This window comes from Corvus moneduloides, chromosome 18, assembly GCF_009650955.1.
Source record: "Corvus moneduloides isolate bCorMon1 chromosome 18, bCorMon1.pri, whole genome shotgun sequence".
Taxonomy (NCBI): Eukaryota; Metazoa; Chordata; class Aves; order Passeriformes; family Corvidae; genus Corvus; species Corvus moneduloides.
Genome location: NC_045493.1, coordinates 9,004,410 through 9,022,664, shown reverse-complemented (window position 1 = coordinate 9,022,664; position 18,255 = coordinate 9,004,410). Strand labels below are relative to the sequence as shown.

The 18,255-nt window shown below is 48.1% G+C and overlaps 1 protein-coding gene across 5 annotated transcripts in view; it reads left to right on the top strand.

The window, feature by feature from the left end:
* The window catches only part of ULK1 (unc-51 like autophagy activating kinase 1), a 78,655-nt gene that overhangs the window by 55,914 nt on the left and 4,486 nt on the right, over positions 1–18,255 (top strand). For 4 of the 5 annotated variants that reach the window (XM_032127637.1, XM_032127638.1, XM_032127636.1 and 1 more), the window contains exons 17-28: positions 2,123–2,248; positions 5,658–5,809; positions 6,635–6,718; positions 7,295–7,557; positions 8,131–8,315; positions 9,112–9,227; positions 9,762–9,905; positions 12,445–12,632; positions 15,238–15,416; positions 15,557–15,675; positions 17,248–17,405; positions 17,616–17,751. In XM_032127637.1, the coding sequence (XP_031983528.1) occupies positions 2,123–2,248; positions 5,658–5,809; positions 6,635–6,718; positions 7,295–7,557; positions 8,131–8,315; positions 9,112–9,227; positions 9,762–9,905; positions 12,445–12,632; positions 15,238–15,416; positions 15,557–15,675; positions 17,248–17,405; positions 17,616–17,751 (1,850 nt within the window). The remainder of the gene's footprint in view (positions 1–2,122; positions 2,249–5,657; positions 5,810–6,634; positions 6,719–7,294; positions 7,558–8,130; positions 8,316–9,111; positions 9,228–9,761; positions 9,906–12,444; positions 12,633–15,237; positions 15,417–15,556; positions 15,676–17,247; positions 17,406–17,615; positions 17,752–18,255) is intronic. The other variant, XM_032127639.1, reaches the window with a different exon arrangement.

Sequence of the window (18,255 nt, the reverse complement as noted above, 5' to 3'; positions counted from 1 at the left end):
TGGCTGCACTCCAACTGGGACAGAAAGCAAGGGCTGTTTCAGAGTGGCCAGCAGTGGGTTTTCCACAGGATGTCATGGTACACTCTAGGACAACTCTCCTTGCTCTTAATTAAGAGATTAAGGACTGGGCAGCATTAAAATACGCTGATAATTGATCCTTTTCTTAATTTTTTTTTTAAACACTTCCTTGAAGATGCTTAGTAAATCTAATGGAAGGTAATTTCTTGGATGTACCCCACAGCAGTAGATTTAATACCGTTTTCAAAGAACTTTTAATTACTGCCAAGTAATTAAACTCCTTGTCCCAGCTTTATCTCTTGGATTTTGCAGATTTATGGTCAATTGCATTCTTTAGGGCTTGAGGCCAGTTAGCAGGTTTAGTGTATGTCACCTCATTTGGATCATTGCAATTTGCACCATGTGAAGGAAATAGCTCTTGGGGAGAGGGAGGATCCTTTTACCCAAGAACTTCTGTTCTGATAAAGAATTTTGATCAGATAGAAAAAATAGCATTTGAAATATATGTTCAAAGGGAGTCCAAGGCTTCACATGAGCCTTGTTGGTTAAAGCTTTGCTTGATTTATGTCTATCACAACACCATGTTTTATACTCATGGAAGGCAGAGACACCAAAGCCTCACCTTTTTGCTGAGCCACTGGAAACCTTGAATACCTTTATTTTATTATGTGTCAGTGAAGAATCAAGGCATCCATGCTGCCTTTTGGAGACAAGGCAGGAAATTAGGAGTCTGTTTTCTTGGAGAAATAAGAGCACACAAGGAAGAATATATGGAACTTTAAAAAGTTGAGAGAGGAATGAAAAGATTGGAATCATTTGATCATTCAGCCTTGATGAAAGATCTCTTCCAGTTATTAAGCTCTACTGTGATGGAGGAGTGTCTTCACATGCCCTGTGTGGAGATCTGCAGACACTTTCCTGCAGGTCAGCTTTGTTCTGTGCTGTCACCATAAACCGCAGAATGCTACGATCTTCCTCAAAACAGAAATCCTGGAAATGGGATGCTTTGACCTGCCAAATAAAACACAAACTCTTCTTTCTTCCCAAGTACACATGTGTGTTCTGGCTGAATTAAATATATCCTTTCATCTCATGTAAAATATTTCCATTCCAAGTGTTAGACCCGAAGGAGTGATGCTTCCAGCTTGTCAGGGGCAGACCAAGGTGTGTGTCCTCAACTGACAGTGAGGGAGACTGCAGAAGCCTTCATTACCAATAAGATCTTCCTGTAACTGTTCAACATCCCTGCAATTGGTGTTGGCAGTTGCAAATAGCATTGCCATGGCAATTAATCCGAGAATTCTGGGGCCTTTGGGAAAAGACTTTAGGTGCCTACTTAGTTAAATGTGGTATTTGCATGGGTTTTGTACAGTGTGGTTCGTGTGTAGCCTGGTGGACAGGCCAGGAGTAACCTGGGGGAGCAGGTATTGACATGAGCCAATTAACCTGCTTGGATGGAAGGAGCCTGAAATTTGCAGAATGGACTTGTCCCATTTTGTGTGTGATGTTCTATTTTGCCTTTGATGGGTACGTGGATACCAGCTCCTGTCCCTCAAATTTATTTTCTCCTGAGTTGCCTTCTCCACCCTGTAGCTGACTTGCCAATACTCTGATCTACGCCACTACATTCCCTCCGTGGTGTGAGACTTCCATGGAGATGCCGTGGCTGCACCAGTGCCTCTGCATGAGTCAGTCACAAGCAGCTCTTGTCAGCAAAGTCTGTGCCGGTGTCCTTTGTGAGCCACGTATGTTTAGCCCCTGCTCAGTGCTGTCTGCTTGGCTGTGGATCTGAGCTGGTGGAAACTAGGCCAGCCATGGCCTGAAATAGCAGGGCTCCAGCTTTCCTGCAGGGACGGGTGTACGTTTTAACATCAGGCTGGGGGTGGGAATGGTGCTGGAGGAAAGGTGCCTGTTTCCAGGAGATGTGTGGTGCCACTTGCCTTTGATACGACTTTGAACCACCTCCCAGTGCAAACCCACAGCCCCAGAGCAGCCCAGGGGACGCTCCCTGCGTGCAGTTGCTTCATGAAGATAAAATCTCCAATTACCTGGTTGAAGGCCCAGCCCTTACAGGAGGTTGTCTCTGTGTGTCTCCTTTCCACAGCCGGCCAGGGCAGTTTTCCAGCAGCAAGTACGGGCACTCCGTGCCCATCCCGGTCCCCACGCAAATCCACAACTACCGTCGGATCGAGCAGAACCTGCAGTCTCCCAATCCATACTCCTCTCCCCGGTAAGTGCTGGGGCTGGGACTAGGGGAACTGTAAATAAACTGCTTTATACTTTGCTCTCTGTACCTGTATAAATTTCCCTGTGTGTTGGGTTCTCCCCCTTGCTGTAGGGAGCCAGGGTGGTGTGTTTTGGGGTGTTTTTGTGGTGGTGGTGAGATTTATTTGTTAGCACTGTAAATTTTGCCTGTGTGTTTTATGTGAGAAAGCTCCTGTCAGCTCAGAGAGAAGGCTGAGCTACTTTGAGTCTGACAGCTTTTCCCATGCCAGCTATGGATTGGGTGTCCAAGTGTCCAAGCAGAGGGAACCATCCATCTGGCAGATGCCTTTATAAAAGGAAAATTTGAGATAAACAACTAAAATGGATGGGGCTACAGAACCTACCTGACTTTACCTTAATTGGTTCCGGTATCCAGTCATGCCGTAGATGATGTGTTGTGCACGAGCTGCATATTAATGTGGTTATGCAGCCAGGACTGAGTAAATCATGAGCAATTTATGCCCATGAGGGAGAGCATGTTTTCTGAAGGCTGTCAGGAAGACCCTGATGCCAAGTCTGCAGCAGACAGCTGACCTTCTGAGTTCAGAGGTGATGCCTGCTACATCCAAGACATGTAGGGCTTCTATCTCTTCTCACACATGATTTCTGGTTGGCAGCAGCAGCCCAGGTCACAGACTGATGGGAAGGAGATCAGTACAGGATCTTAAAGAGCTTGTGCAGCAGAAGCACTCAAATAGAAGTGTCTGGGATGTGTCATGTCTTTTTTTGGATGAGTTGTGTTGGTATCTGGATTAGTTAAAGTTTAGATTTTGAAAGTAGGGTAATACCTACATCAGCCTAAGTTTGGGCTTCAGCCAGCCTAATTCAGGATAAGGCTTATTTGAAGTGGACCCAGAAGCAGAGACATGATATGCTGATATATCAGGGACAGGGATTAGCAGAAGGATTGGTTTGTGCCACTTACTTCAATACTGTTTTATGTTCACTTCCTTGAGCGTGTGGCAGGTTTTGTGGTAAGCTCTGTCCTGTTTCCTTCGTGCCTTGTGTTTTTGACAGCAAAACTTGTGGATGCCATTGGTTTTAGACCTCACAAGAGACCTGGTTATCCCTGTGAGAAGGTGTTGTGCCAGGCCCAGACCTGGTGATGGGCTGCTGAGCTGAGGCTCACAGCCCACAGCTACAGTCAGGGAGCAAACTGCCATGTTTTGCTGCTTTTAGTCACCACTGTGTAATGCTGAGATTGGCATGTCCCTGCACAGGAACTCGAGGAATGGGCCCAATCAGGGTGACTCACAGGCTGCTTTTAGCATCTTCTCAGCATTTCTGGCGTCATGTTTTTTCTGCCCCAGGAAGCCATACTTGTCTCTGGCCATCACTTCCTCTAATCAGCAGGTTCAGTAGACACCCTTCAGGAATGGCAGGAGAAAACTCCACCAGGCATTTAGTGTGTGATTCCACTTTTCCATCAGGTGTATCCAACAGGCCATTGCTGCCAAGTGCCCAGTCATGTTTGCTGAGTCATTTGATTGCAAACCTTGACGTGCACTCTGATGTCTGAGAAATGTCCCCCTGTCACCTGACTGGCTGCTGTGTGCCTGTGTAACGTGGTGTGGTTGTGGACAGATGTGTGGCTTGGGGAGGTGCTAATTAGGTGTATGTACCTCTGGCCACATCACCTGTCCTGCTCATCTGCTGGCTTACCCCGGGTCTCGTAGGGTGACATTTGGCATTCCACATCTTCCAGCAGCAGCAGTCACCTGGCAGCTTTCTTCTGCAAGTTCCTGATAGATAAAATTCAGCCTTCTGCATGGCTCGTGGTCTGGAGAATTAAAAACATGGCGGGGCAATACTTTCTGCCACTGAAAATCTACGTATCTTCTCACCTTTCTCTTTGGAAATTCATTTTGCTTTAGGGCCAGGCACTTGATGAGCATTAGCCTCTGAATCTGGAGCAACCTGAAGAGAAGTGATTTTTAGGTTAAAATTTTCAACTATTTCCTTTTTTTCCAAGCATGTGATTATAGCATGGATTTACTTGGCTGTGGAATGTGGTAACACACTGAATAGGGGCAGGGAGGGTGGCAGATCAACTACCTCAACTATCTCAACTACTGAAATAGATTTTTTCCAAAATTTATTTATTTTTCTGAAATATGGCATAAAGTGAAATATACACCTAGAGGTGTTGCTGAGTAGTTCTGCTGACAGTTCATCAGGATGATTCTTCCATTCCTGGCACTGCTGAAACCCATATCCTTTGTTCCTTCTGTTCAGGTACATAAGGACAGCTAAATGCAGCATCCCTGGCAGAGGAGGCAGGATACCTTAGTGACAGCATCTTTCAGTGGCTCAAACATGGAGGGGGTTTTTTCAGCATAATCATTGATTCCTGTCCAGAAAACCACCTACTGGTTGAGACTAATGTTCTTTTAACAAGAGAAAAATGTTTCCAAATTGTGAATAGAATTAAGGACTTGATGAAAAGGCTGTGTTCTCATATAGAGGAGTGTAATGGGAATCTTGGTGAAGGAGCCTGCAGAGGCAGAATGGCATGGCAGTTTAGTTTGTGTTCTTAATGATGGTGAAAAGAGTAACATATTGAGAAATAATTAATATGCAATAATCCTGTCTCTCTCCAGACTGATGGTGTGGATGTACTCACTTTCCCACTAGTTTCCTCTTCTGTTTCATTTTAGCACTGAGTAATACTCAAGGTTCCGGCACGTGTGGGCTTTACAAATTTATTTTAACTCCCTGAGTTGAGGCTTCACAAGGAATCGAAGGCATTTAGACAGGCAATTCTGACTGTCCAGCCCAAAGACCCAAATTCCTCTGGGTAGTTGTGAAGTGTTTCAGATCTGACAGCCACTCACTGTTGTGTTTTGTTGTTTTGCCCTGTAGCTCCTGATTTGAGTCCAAGCTCTGTTGCAGAGCAGTGCCGTGGCACACTTCACCTCAGCACTGAGCACAGAGCTTTCTGCCTAAAGACTGCTCTGACTGAAGGGCAAGTGGCTCAGCACAGGAGGCATACTTGAATAAAGCCCTCTCAAGGCATTCTAGAGACACTGCCTACAATAAACATCTTGGACATGGCAAGATAGGAAACTGTGTCTTGTTCAGGATTGATGTAGATACCTGAAAGCATCTAAAGTTGCTCTGAAAAATGACTGTGCTGCTTACAGCTAAGCTAACCTTGATTGTTCTTTTTATTTGAATTGAAACTCTTGAGAACAAGGATTATCACCTTACTCTGTATTGGTGGAGTCCCAGAACAGTGGGATTTTGATCCAGGATGAACAGTCATGAAGCTGTGCTTTTGTGGGAGTAGCTCTGTGTGTGTTGGGTGATGCTGTTCTCCTTCCTCTTTGTACTGGCTCTTGAGTAACCTGTGTGCTGCTCTTGTTTCCTGTAAGGTCTGCTGCGGTCCGGAGGTCCAGCAGTACAAGTCCTCTTGGTTTTCCCAAAACTGGTGCTTCCCCTCCTTATCCTGGAGAGCATGGATCTGTGCCCAGCACTAAAAAGCTCTCCTTTGGTGGTGCCAAGCCGTTTATGCCATCACCACAAGGTAAGATGTCAGCTGGCACATTGCTGTCCTAACAAAATCACTTGCCTCTTTCCTGTAAAGAGAGGGGTTTGACCAGCTGTAGCTTCCAGGTAGGGGAGAGTTCAGGTTGTTGTGTTCCCCCGTGGTTCTTCTCCACAGATTATTTGGCAAGTGTTTTGGCCTCAGTAAAATGGAGAGAAAAATACCTGTTAGCCCCAGGAGAGGCAAGCTTTGCTTTGGTGCCTGCATCAAACATTTTGCTGCCCTCAGAAGAGGGCTTCTGTAAGTGCAAAGTATCTTTTTACTGGCTTGGGTTGGGGTTAGAACAAATGTAAGCCAATTATCATCAAAGCAAAATTCTTTGAAAGGGCTTTGAAAGGGCTTGAACTTCCAGACTGAAAAGTTTTGACTAAATATCTGGTAGCCCGATCTAGATGCTAAGAAGCAATTCAAGTGGAAAGGGACAAGAGAAAACCCAGTGTGCAGTGGATGCAGTTTGCTGTTTTCAGTAAAAGAACAGACGGATAGAATGAGCTGTTCTATATCCCTGGTGTCTCCAATCCTGTATTTGTTAGTCTCTGCTGTTGGCTAAATACAGAATATTCATATTCTATTCCTCTGAACTAATACCATTGCAAAGTCAGACTAAAACTTGCTAAACTAATACCAGGCAGAGTTTTCATTACCTCCTTTTACAGGAGTTGAGGATCTTCTCACGACACAGCTAGGGCTGAGAAGATGGAAGAGATAACTGGCATCTTGCTATAAACAGGTGGTGCATAGTGCTGTTCTTGCCTATGGAAACTTAATACTGAATGAACTTCTTTTTGTTGCATTCCCTCACAGTTGGAACAATCCCAGAGCAGCCCAGCCAGACTGTTACCCCATCTTCTCTTGGAGCAGAAGTGAGAAGCCGTGTTCCTGTTGCCGGTGCGTTGGTCCTTACCTTCCTTCATTATTCCTGTAGATAAAGCCAGAACTGTAGTCTCAGGGCATTCTAGGTTGGGTTGGTTGCTCCAGCAGCTTCTCTGGATGCTTGGCCAGCCAGGATCTCTGTGTGCTGGTGAGAGTTGGGGTTGATCCATTCAAATCCTGTCAGCCAGCATCTTCAGTGCTGACAGACCCTGTGCCGCAAAACCTCAAATTTGGGACTTTGACGCCAATGGATGGAATGGAGGAAAAGCATCTCCAGCACCCTCTCTGCTAAGCGGCCTCTTTGATGTGTAGTTTCCTTGCTGCTGAGCTCTCACAGTCATGGTCTGTGTCCCTGAAAGGGCAGCAATGAAGGAAAGAAGCTGCCCTTTTATTTCCCTGTTGTTCATATCTCATCCTCCCACAGACTCAAAACCTGACCAGGCCTGGCAGTGCTGTGGCTCTGCTCAGTGCCATCCTTAGCCATAGAAGGTTTTGATCTGCAGCTGTTTGAGCTGTGGATCCTGGGATCAGGCTGTCTCTCTCTCTGTTAGAACCAGACAGTGATGTGGTTTGTCACTCTGTGCCCTCCAGGTTCCTCGGTGCCCGAACAGTCTTCTCGAGGGATGGGCTCCCGGCTCCACAGTGCTCCCAACCTGTCGGATTTGCATTCCTGCAGGCAGAAGATAACCAAGCAGCACTCTGATCCTCTTGTTGCTCACTTTGGTCATACCCCAGTCAGCCAGCCTCTGCAGATTCATGGCCTGCAGCACTGCCGGCAGCTCCGATCCTCACCAAAGCTCTCCGAGTTCATGCAGAGAAGCCCTTTGCCAACGATAATGGGCTCCCCTACAAAGGTATACCTAGGAGTCTGCTTTTGGGCCTCTCACACCGTGATCTTCTGGGTGATGTGGGGATGAGCTGCTGCATGAGCAGATAACTCTGACCTGGATTTATCAGCACTTGCTTCTATCCTGTGAAGGCTGAGCAGTGATCTGTGTGAAATGGGGTGGTGTCCTACTTACCGTGGGCAGCTCTGCCCTGGCAGCAGCGCTCAGCAGCTGAGCAGAGCCTGGGCTTGGGAGCAGGCAGGGGAAGGAGCTGCCCCGATGGCCGGTGGGGACACGGTGCCCCAGCTGTGACACAGGCATGTGTCCAGCAGGAATCCCCAGCAGAGCCAGTGACAGCCCTGTGCCTCATGGAGAGCAGGCACTGGGACAGCATTTGCTCTGCTTGCAAAAGTCTCAGCAGTTTGTTGTCCTTTCCTTTTAGCCTTTCTGGGATTAGGGACAAATAACTGTTCAGGGTGATTTCTACCTTTATTTCAGGTAGGTTGTTAAGTAGTTTAATTTTGATAAACAAATAGGGACCAAGAGGAACCTTCCCCCTTAATTTTAAAGACAGATCTCTGTTCTTTCTGTTCTTCTTAGGCTGTGTCCCCATTTGAGTTCCCCAAAACCCCAAGTTCCCAGAATCTCCTCACCCTCTTGGCCCATCAGGGGGTCATGATGACTCCAACACGGAACAAGACCTTGCCAGATCTGAAGGAGATGGGTCATTTCCACTGCCAGCAAACTGGGTTGGGATTGAGGCCTGTGGAAGAGATCAAGGGCAGGTGAGCTGGCGTCTGCTTCATACAGTGATGCTTCACTCCTCAATACAGGACAGATGGGGAAAATTTCAAACCCCAGCTAATGCTGAAGTTGTGAGGCATCTGTAAACATTGTGTAGTTATCTGCTAGCCTTTGGATTGCAAACAGCTATGGTGCAGATTTTAAAAGTCTTCCTCTAGAGGGGCAGGCCATGGCCTGTATTTTTAAAAATGAAATATTATCTGCAGCTTCACACCATGTTTAGTGTGCAGAGTTTCATCAAGTGGGGATGCAGGATTTTGTTGCCAGACAAGCAGTCACTCAGATGCTTGGCTTCCTCTCCGTGGGGTCTGTCATGGAGGAGAGGCTGTTCTGGGTGTTCCTCCTACATCAAACAGTGGGCACAGGTCTTCAGAAGAGAGATCTGTTGGAAGGCCACATGCTGGCTGTCATGAGCACTGCAGGATAGAAAGTCACAGCTGCTGCTAAGTTTTTCTTACGTGCCTCTCTGCGCACTGCAGCTTTCCCCAGTGTTCTGGAGGAGTCTTCTGATACTAATTTTCATACCTTTCAACGAAAACAAATTGTGTTGTATTAATGTAGTGAGGACTTGCATTACTGCAGTTAGTCGTGATAGTTTTGTGCTTTCTACAAGTAGCTGGAGGTGCTCCAGATGCTCTGTTGAAAGAGTGGTTTTTTCAGCTCCAGACTGTTTACTGTGTTAAGTGGCTGTGGACCAGGAATGGCACAAAGAAATGAAGTTAGCTGACACCTTGCACCTATTGACTTTCAGCATGATGTTGTATGTACTCTTTTTAGATCTCTGAGCACAGGCAGGCTCACTGACCTGCTTCTGAAGGCAGCTTTTGGGGCACAGATCTCGGAAGCTGGCAGCAGCGACAGCCTGAACAATGAGAAGCCAATGGAAATTGCAGGTAGGTGGGGAGGCCAGGCAGATCTGGCAGGATGTTCTGGGTTGGGGTTTGCATACCCCCCTCCTGCAGATGGGAGGCTGCTTTGCTGGTGGCTCTTGGCACAGGAAGCGAGTGCCGTGTGTGAGGAGTGCAGTGGTGTTTGCTTTCCCCTGCTCTGTGGGCTGTGTGTGCTGTGTAACTGCTGGATAGTGGTGTGATTTTCGTAGGCAGGGCTTCCTCTTCTGGCTCGTTCTGAGTGTGATAACCTGTGGAAGTGGTGACGTGGTGCCAGGCGGCTTGAGTGTGAATGGCTCTGCAGGGGTGGGCGTTCTGGGCGTGCAGGTCAGGCAGCGAGGAGGGAGAGCAACTGCAGCAGTGGCTGGTGCTGCCCAGGCTCTGTGCTGTGGCCTGTGTTGCTGGGGATGCTTCACTGGCCTGTGCTGGTACCCACTGTGTCCCAGGAGAGTCTGCAGGAACACACCCGCTGGGCAAGGCACCCGTGCTCTGAGTAACCTTCCTGTAATGCCGGTCTGCACCTTTCAACTGTCTCCCCAGCTCCCTCAGGTGCTTACGGAGGGACCCTGCACTCTGGTGCCCGGGCTGGGGGCTCTGCCAGCCCATCCCCAGTGATTTTTACTGTCGGATCCCCTCCCAGTGGAACAACTCCCCCACAGACCACGAGGACCAGGATGTTTTCAGGTAAAGGGCCGATACCTGCCTGTTCCAGTGGGAATGCCTGGGGGCAGAGAGATGTGTTGTGTTCCTTGCTTCTGGGCACTGGTGATGGCAGAAGGCTGCTCAGAGCAATCTGTAGAGCTCAGCTGGTCTCAGCACCTTTGAGGTTCTTGTGCTGGCTCCTGCCAACCCCAGTTATTGCTGCTAGCTGTTTGCACTGGCATTAGTGCCAGAGAGTGGTTTCCCAGTTCTGTAAGAGACAGACAAACTTCTACTTTATTGCTGTCTGCTTCAGGAATAGTGCTGCAGCTGTTCACAGAACCACTGTTGCTGAGACGTCAACAAATGTAAAGATTGTGTTGTGTTCTGATTGTTCTCCCCATGGATTTTGGATGAGCTATAAAAGATGAGTGTGACTATCCATGCCCAACAATTTCAGTGCACAAGGACTGCTGGGAAAGGGCCAGGATGGCTCTGTGTGCAAAACTATTAGTGGTGTTACCTATGCTCTGAGCTGCTTAGGTAGGAGATGGGGAAATGCACTCCTGCTTGACAGATACTCCTTGTAAGACACCCACCAGTGCTCTGGCCTCGTCAGCCAGCAGTTGAGGCTGTGGTAATTGGCCCTTTTGGGATACAGTGGCTGGGAGTTGGAGTCTATGTTCAGTTTAAGAAAATATTTGGACACATTTTGATTTGCATATTTGGCTTGTTTGGTTTTTTGTCTTGGCTGTTCCTCATCTCAATGCACTTGACTCTATTGTTCTCAATTACTGCAGGGAAAGTTTGGATGTGACCATGAATAAGATGCTTGACTGGGATGGGGGGACATGTGGGCTCAGTTCCTGTGTATAACTTGCATTTCCATCCTAACTAAAACCACTCATGTCTTTGATTGTCTGGCAGGTTGGAACCACAGTTCTTTCTTTGTCTCATTTATTTGGAAGGGGAGCTTTAAGACTCTTAAAAAGCGTGTGAGGGGCCTGTCGCGCCGTGGGGTTACTGTCCTGGCTACAGCCTCCAGCTTCTCCTGCAATGTGATGGACAGAGGATTCAGGCTTCCTGTATTGCTTTTGCAGGAATAATGGCAATCTGGAAGCATATCCAGGCACCAGATTTTAGCAAGCTGATACTTGGGTGCTCAAGGATCTGCCCAACAGTCAGGATGTCAGATGGGAGGCCTGGAATAGGAGGCTGTTGAAAGTGAACCTACAACAGACACACAGCGTTAGATCAATGTGACCAAAGCAGTGCTGTAGGACAAGCTTTGTTTATTAGGCCTGTGAGGAACTCCTCATGTTATAATTAATGCATAAAGTTAATGGTGGAAAGGGGAGATTTGCAAGCTGAAGCTTTTCACCCCCAACTGCTTGGACAAGCCATGAGTAAGGACAGTTCTAAAGGCAGAGCCTTTCTGTGAGTCATCATAACAGTTTCTGCAAACAGTCTCTTGGAATTACAGGGCATCCAGAATGAAATGTTGTTAGGTCCTCTCCTCTTTCCTGTCTCTGAGAGAACTGGAAATACTCTGCCTGTCTTTGATGATCCACTTAGCTTTGAAGCATTGCTGCCAACATGGAGAAAGCTTTGGGAGGAAAGGAGGCTGTGCCTGTCTACAGATCAGTTGTGCATTATTATATTGCTGAACCTTTTGAAAGCAGGGTAGGGCAGTAAATTAAACTTGTGGTTAGAAGAGAAACATCTTTCTCCAAAGGACCAGTGACAGTGGAAAACACCACCTGGGTAGAATTAGCAGAGTGTTGGAGCTGGTATTGTCATCCCCCACAGACAGAGTGTTTCCCTCTGTGGCAGTGTGCCAGGGGTAGGAAGCCCTCTGGAAGTGGTGAATGTCCTGTGAATACTCTGAAACAAAAACTCCTTTGTGCTCCTAGGGCAGATTCAGTGGTCAAGAAGGGGAAAAACTGATGGTGAGGGAATTGTCTGATGGACACCACACCTACAGGGTCTCCAGAATCCTGGGATTAGGGTCTTGACTCAGCTGGTCACTCATTCTCTGCCCAGCCTCTTATTTATAAAGAGGGGAAAGCAGAAGAGCAAGGATGTAATGGAAAGCTCTCCTGGCTTGCATGCAGGATGTTCTAGAACCATCACTTATCAGAGTGCTCATTCAGTGACAGTGACAGCAAACAGGCAGGGAGCCAGGGTTCAAACTGTGCTGTTCCTTGGTGGGGGAGTTGGCTATGACAGTGTATGATGAAGATCAGCCCAAGATGTTGTGGCAGGATTCAGAAAGGGTTTAGCCAAAAAAAAGGGAAAATAATTTCTTCTGAATTGTCTCCATAAATTATCATCATTCTGGAAGGTGCTTTAAATCTGCCTGAGCTTGTAAGCTGGTTTGCCTGACCAGCTAAGGAGTTTATGGTGGGGAATGATTATTCTGCATCCAGAGTCCTTGCATCTTCCTCCAAAGTACCTCTTGCTGGCTTCTGTCCGACCCAGGATCCTGAATCCTACAGAATTGTCCTCTCTCCTGTGTGAGGAATGTCTACCTGTCCTGCCTTTAATACCTCCAGTTAATTCCTTTGTCTGTTTTTCTTCACAGTGGGGTCTTCCAGCTCTCTCAGTTCTGGAGGCTCCTTCAGCGGGAGGCACTTGGCAGTGGGAGCTGCTGCGGAGGCTCTGGAGGGCCCCTCGAGTCTCCGGTACACTTTTGCTGATCCCATCACTGCCAACCTGGAAGGTGCTGTTACATTTGAGGCACCAGAGCTGCCTGAAGAGACACTCATGGAGGTGGGTATATCCCAGGGGAAAAGCACAGGGGAATAAAAGTAAAGCAAATCCAGACAGCTCCATGCTTGTAGTCAACAGAGTTGCTTCCGAAGGTGGAGTAAACTGTTTCCAACAGAGCAAGGCCAATGCAGTGCTCAGAAAGCCCAGGGCATATTTAGCAGCAAGCCCTTTAGTCCATGAGACAGCACAGCCCGTGACTGAGGTTAAAATTCCCCATTTCCAAAGCTGACATTGCAGGTTGGAAGATCAGTTATCCAATGCATTCTGTATTAAGGGCTTCTGAAGCAAACCTGCCTGCTTTGGGCCTCTCCCTTTTTAAAGGCTCAGCTTTAGTACTGGCTGACCTGAGAGCATAAGTAGCTCAGTGTGTCAGGTGCCTGCCTGGTGCACTTGGGGAGTCGGCAGTGATATGGTCTCTGCTGAAAGGACCTGAAAACAAAGTAAACCTGACACTTCTGTTCCTACTGGGGGTGGGGGGACGCCGTGTTCTGCACCAGAACAGCTGAACCAGATTGTGAAACTGAAAGGCTGCCAGGCTCCCCTTCTCTGCAGGCTGAAGCAGAGCAAATGCTGTTATAGCTAGATATATTTGAAATGTAGGTCAGGCTGCCCATTTGCAGTGGAGGTGGGAGGCAGATCCAGTCACGCTTTTGGCTCTGATTGTGATACTTCTTTGGGCTGTCTGGGACTGGAGAAGACTCTTTGTGTCTGATACTTGCTGGTGCTGCTGAAAAGCCCAAGATACCAACAGAGATATGCATACTTCGTTTTAAGGATGTGGGTTTGCTCTTCTACTTCAGATTTTGTTGAGCTCATTTTTTCTGTCAGTTCTGCATTGGATTGCATTTATTGGCTTCATTACCTGTAAAGCCACAGGGCAAGGGCTTCCAGCAATGACGTGATCACAATAGCAGTCGGTTTAACTGAGCATCCTACCTGTGTGAGGTGACAGAAGTTTGGGGCCCCGCCAGGTGCCACCACTTCAGACACTGGTCTGCAGAGGAGTGTCCTAAGGAAGTATCAGTTGATCTTGGAATAGCACTCAGCTTCTCTGTCTGTAATGAGTCATTTGGCTTCAGTCCATCGTTTCTGTTGAGCACAGGAATCCATTTGCATGTCACAAAACCTTTACAGCAGATTTCAAGACCTGTTTGTGCTCTGTGGAGTTGGCCAGAATGCAAACCTGGCAGGTTTTCTGATTTCTGCTCATCTTTCAGGGCACTGAAGTCGTACTGTTTAAGTGCCCTTGTTTATCTTGAGCAGCGCTGTTGTGTTCAGATGGGTGGTTCTTCCATCTTTTGTAAAAGTTTCTTTAGGTGCAGACGAGGCACACTGGAGGCTGGGGTTTAGTTTCTTTTGCAGTGCTCTAAATACAGAGATGGCTGTGGAAGATTTGTGATGGCAAATGAGGCCATAAATGCCAGCACAGTTAACAGAAGCTGCCTGTAGGCAGAGGAAGGATTGCCTGTTGGTTAGAGATAGGAGGCTGAGACCTGCAAGATCTCAGCAGTTTCCTGCTCTGCCACAAACTTCTTGTATGACTTGGTAATTACTTAATCTCCAAGTTCCTCCTCTGCTTTTAAAGAAAATTGAGGAGGATGGAGATAACACTTCCTCACCGTACTGGACTGTCCAGGTAGCTAGGTAGTGGGAGGAGAGATTCATATTCCAGATAGTCAAAGCTGCCTGAGCAGCCAAGTGCCTGAGCCAGTAAAAGAAAGAAAGAAGCTCTCAGATCTTGAGCATGGGGGTTCTGTTAAATTCATGTAGAAAACATCCTTACCAGCCCCCTTTCAGAGAACTGAGCCTGTGAATCTTTGAAGACCAAGCAGGTTACCCACTTCTCAACAGAGTACAAACAATGGAGTTAGCATCTGATTCAGGCAGCAATTCACTTTGCAGACCCACAAGCATTCAGTTTTTCCACAAATACTAACTTCCCAGAACTGGTTGCAGTGACTTAAGCAATTCAGCTTCCCAGAAATGGGATAATCCCCTTTGATCTGTAATAGAAGGGGAAAAACTACTCTGAAATGACTGCAGCACTTGGTGTGAGCACTTCCCTCACCAGCTGGACAGGAGTTGCAGAGAAAAGGTTGTCCTAGCTCTCTTCTCAGAGAACCCCACTCAGGGCTCACTGCACTGAACTGGGGGGGGGATGAAGACTGGGATGTAGGGTGGGAGACACTTTGTTGGCAGTTTTCTATGGTGTAGGAGGTTGTCGCTCTCATGAAATCCACACTGGCATTGCTGTAGTGGGAACAAGAGCTGTGCCTGTGGTGCAGATGGTCTCTCCTCCTTCCTGCTGATTTCTGAAAGAATCCCACAGAGCTGGGATCCTTCTTGGGAAGGGAGCTTGTAATTTTAGAGTAAGTCTCACCAGGTTCTCCAGGGAGCTGTCTAGAAATTTCTGGCCTGGGGCTGTAGCTGGCTGCTGTTACTGTGAAAGAGGAACCAGTGCAGGCTCCAGGCTGAGTTTGGCCCAATGCAGAGGTGTAGCAGGGTCTGGGGGTGAGGTGTTGTTTCTGTGAGCTGGGGGTGGGTTGCTGGCACAGCTCAGGTGAGCAGCTTTCCCTGTAACCCCCCCTTGGCATCCCTTCAACAGCAAGAGCACACGGACATCCTGCGCAGCCTGCGCTTCACGCTGGCCTTCGTGCACTACGTGATGGAAATCGCTGCTCTGAAGGGCAGCTCCAGTGACATGAGCAGCTCAGTGACATCTGAGTACCAGCTCCAGGAGAGCGTGGTGGCCGACCAGATCAGCCTCCTGAGCCGGGAGTGGAGGTAAGGACGGGCAGAGCTGCCCAGCTCCCAGGGCTTCTGTCGCTCCCTCCCACCCCACACGTCCTTATGTACCCGCAGTCCTTGGGGACACGGAGCTGCTGTCACACTGATCTGTCTGCACTGCACTGCTTTCTTTGCAGCTATGCAGAGCAGCTCGTGTTGTACCTGAAAGTGGCGGAGCTGCTGTCCTCGGGGCTGCAGATGGCCATAGAGCAGATCAAAGCTGGCAAGCTGTGCCTCTCCTCCACCGTCAAGCAAGGTAAGAGGCTGCTGCACTCAGGGGGCAAAGGACTCACCTGGAATGGAAGTATTAAAAGTGTCACAGAGGGTATGGAGTGAGTGTGAACCCCACTGGGGTGGTGGGAGCTCATTTGTGATTGTCCCCTTGTGCAGCCAGATCTTTATTCACACTGAGAACGTTCCCCTCTTCACCTTGACTTTATGTCTCAGAGCTATTGTCGTGCTCCTGTGAGACTCTTCACTAATTGTGAGGGGGGGATGTATCTTATCTGATTCCTTGTATATCTCTGTCTCAGGTGCTTATTTGTACTTGATGTAAGCCCAGCTTAATTACACAGTGCATGTCCTAGGAAGTGCTTACTTGGCAAAAGAGACTTGTCCTGGCAGCGATGATTTTTCAAGTGAAACACAAACACAGGAAGTGAAGTACTGGTAATGCCAGAGTCACTTCTTTGCTGGTGTTACAGCCTTACATTTGCATCTGGCTGGCTGTGGTGAGAGCTGGCTGTGAGTCAGTGATCAGAAAAAATAATTTTAAAACTCCCATTGTAATATTACTGAGGGAGCTTTTTGAAGCACTTGAACTACTTGACCCACCAGCCACCTGGTGAGATTTGTCTTTGCAAGTATTTGTGCTGCCTTGGGATGGGGTGTAAAAAAATGGATGTTAAATATGATGAGCACACATACGTTGTAGCAAGCAGTGTGGAGCAAAATACACCAGATTTAGCTACACATCTTCCACAAGTTCAGGCTAACAGGAAAGTTGTCATAACCCAAATAAATCACTCATTTTCAGAGCAGATTGCAGCTTCTAGATTTGTAGTGTCATTTGTCCTTCAGTGTGTGGGAATTGGGCAAGGCTGGCTTGTCTTGTCTCATGCAGCGTGGGGATTTTCAAATGTGCATGTAGGAGTTAGTACTCATCAGATGTTGGTGGGAGTTTGTGTTCAGTACTCTGCGTAGATCATGCCATTTAGCTAGGGAGACTCAGCCGTGGCATCCCTTGCAGTTTTGGATTGTTATTTAATTGCTCAGAGTCATATTTGATTCCTGATTCTCTATTCCGTAACCTTCCTGTGCGAGCTGCCGTGGTCCAGGAAAGGAGTGGCCTTTCACAGGCATCCATGTCTTTTCTCAGTGGGACAGCAGAGTCCCAGGAGAGATTCCCTTGCTTAGTCAGTGCTGCTGATCCACACTCCAAGAGCTCCCACGTGTGAGCCAAGCACTCCTTCACAGCACATCATCACCCATCAAGCAGCAGAAGCTCTGTATCTGCTGCTGGTGGTGTGTGAGACATCCTGTACAGAGCAAACTGCTCCTGCCTTGTGACAGCTGAGGGAAACAAAAATAGACCTGGCCTCAGGTGAACCAGAGGTGTGTAGGAGTTGCCATGTGCAGGCTTATAACTGGTGAAGGTGACAGAGGAAAGGGAAAAAACCCTCTTGGTGCAGGGCTTTCCTGCCAGTCCCTTGGTTTTAACATAACCCTGTTGTCTCCAGGTTAATCCTTCAGGGTCCTGCACGTGGAGATGGGGAGGCACGGGGAGAGCTGGAAGTAGTGCCTAAAGCATTTCTTTCTTTTCCTGTAGTTGTGAAGAAGCTGAATGAGCTTTACAAATCCAGTGTATCCTCCTGCCACTGCCTCAACATGAGGCTGCAGAGATTCTTCTTGGACAAACAGAAGCTCATGGATCGGATCAACAGCATCACTGCAGAGAAGCTCATCTTCAGCTACGCTGTGCAAATGGTAAAAATCTCACAGTGCCTGGGACTGGGGTTAGCACAGAGCAGTGTTAGGCATTAATGGTTCCTGCTGGTGGCCTTAGCAGGTGGTTTCCCTCATGATGCTCCCCTCTGGAAGCTGGGCAAGTGGGCTGTCCACGCAGCTGAGGGGCCGTGCTGGGAAAGCTGGATCTGCTCTGGCAATAAGCTCTTGGCACTGGGTTGTTGCCCTCAGGTGCAGTCTGCAGCCCTGGATGAGATGTTCCACCACAGAGAGGACTGTGCACAGAGGTACCACAAGGCTCTGCTGCTCATGGAGGGGCTCTTGAACATCATCACTGAACAGGGGGACATAGAAAACATCAGTAAATGTGAGTATTTGGTGACTTCCTGGTTTTTTCCCCTAGAATGTGTGGGATTTTTAGCTGCATGATCAGAAACTTCAGGTCCCAGCACCATTTTTTTCCTTTGGCTACATCTTGGTGGACACAGCAGAGATCTCTCAGCTTGTTACAGCTCCTCACAGCCTCGCCTCCTGCTTTTCCAACAGAAAAACTTAGGAATGCAGGTCCCTGTTTCGAGCCACATTTTGAGAGCTTCCCATGCAGAGCAATTGCCAGCACTTTGTTGGAACTTTTGATGTGTGAAAGAACTCTCTGAAGGAAGTGGTTTGGCAGCAGCCGAGGCCTGGGGTTGGTTTCCAGCCGGAACCATCCCTTTGAACAGAGCACTTGGGAACATGAACCTGCAGTGGCTGCAGGGCAGAGATGGCTGGTCAGCACAGCAAGGGCTCCTTCCAGCACATGTCTGAACCAGGACTGCTCACCTGCCTGGCTCCCCAGCCCCGAGCCTGGCTGGGAAGGCAGCAGACACAA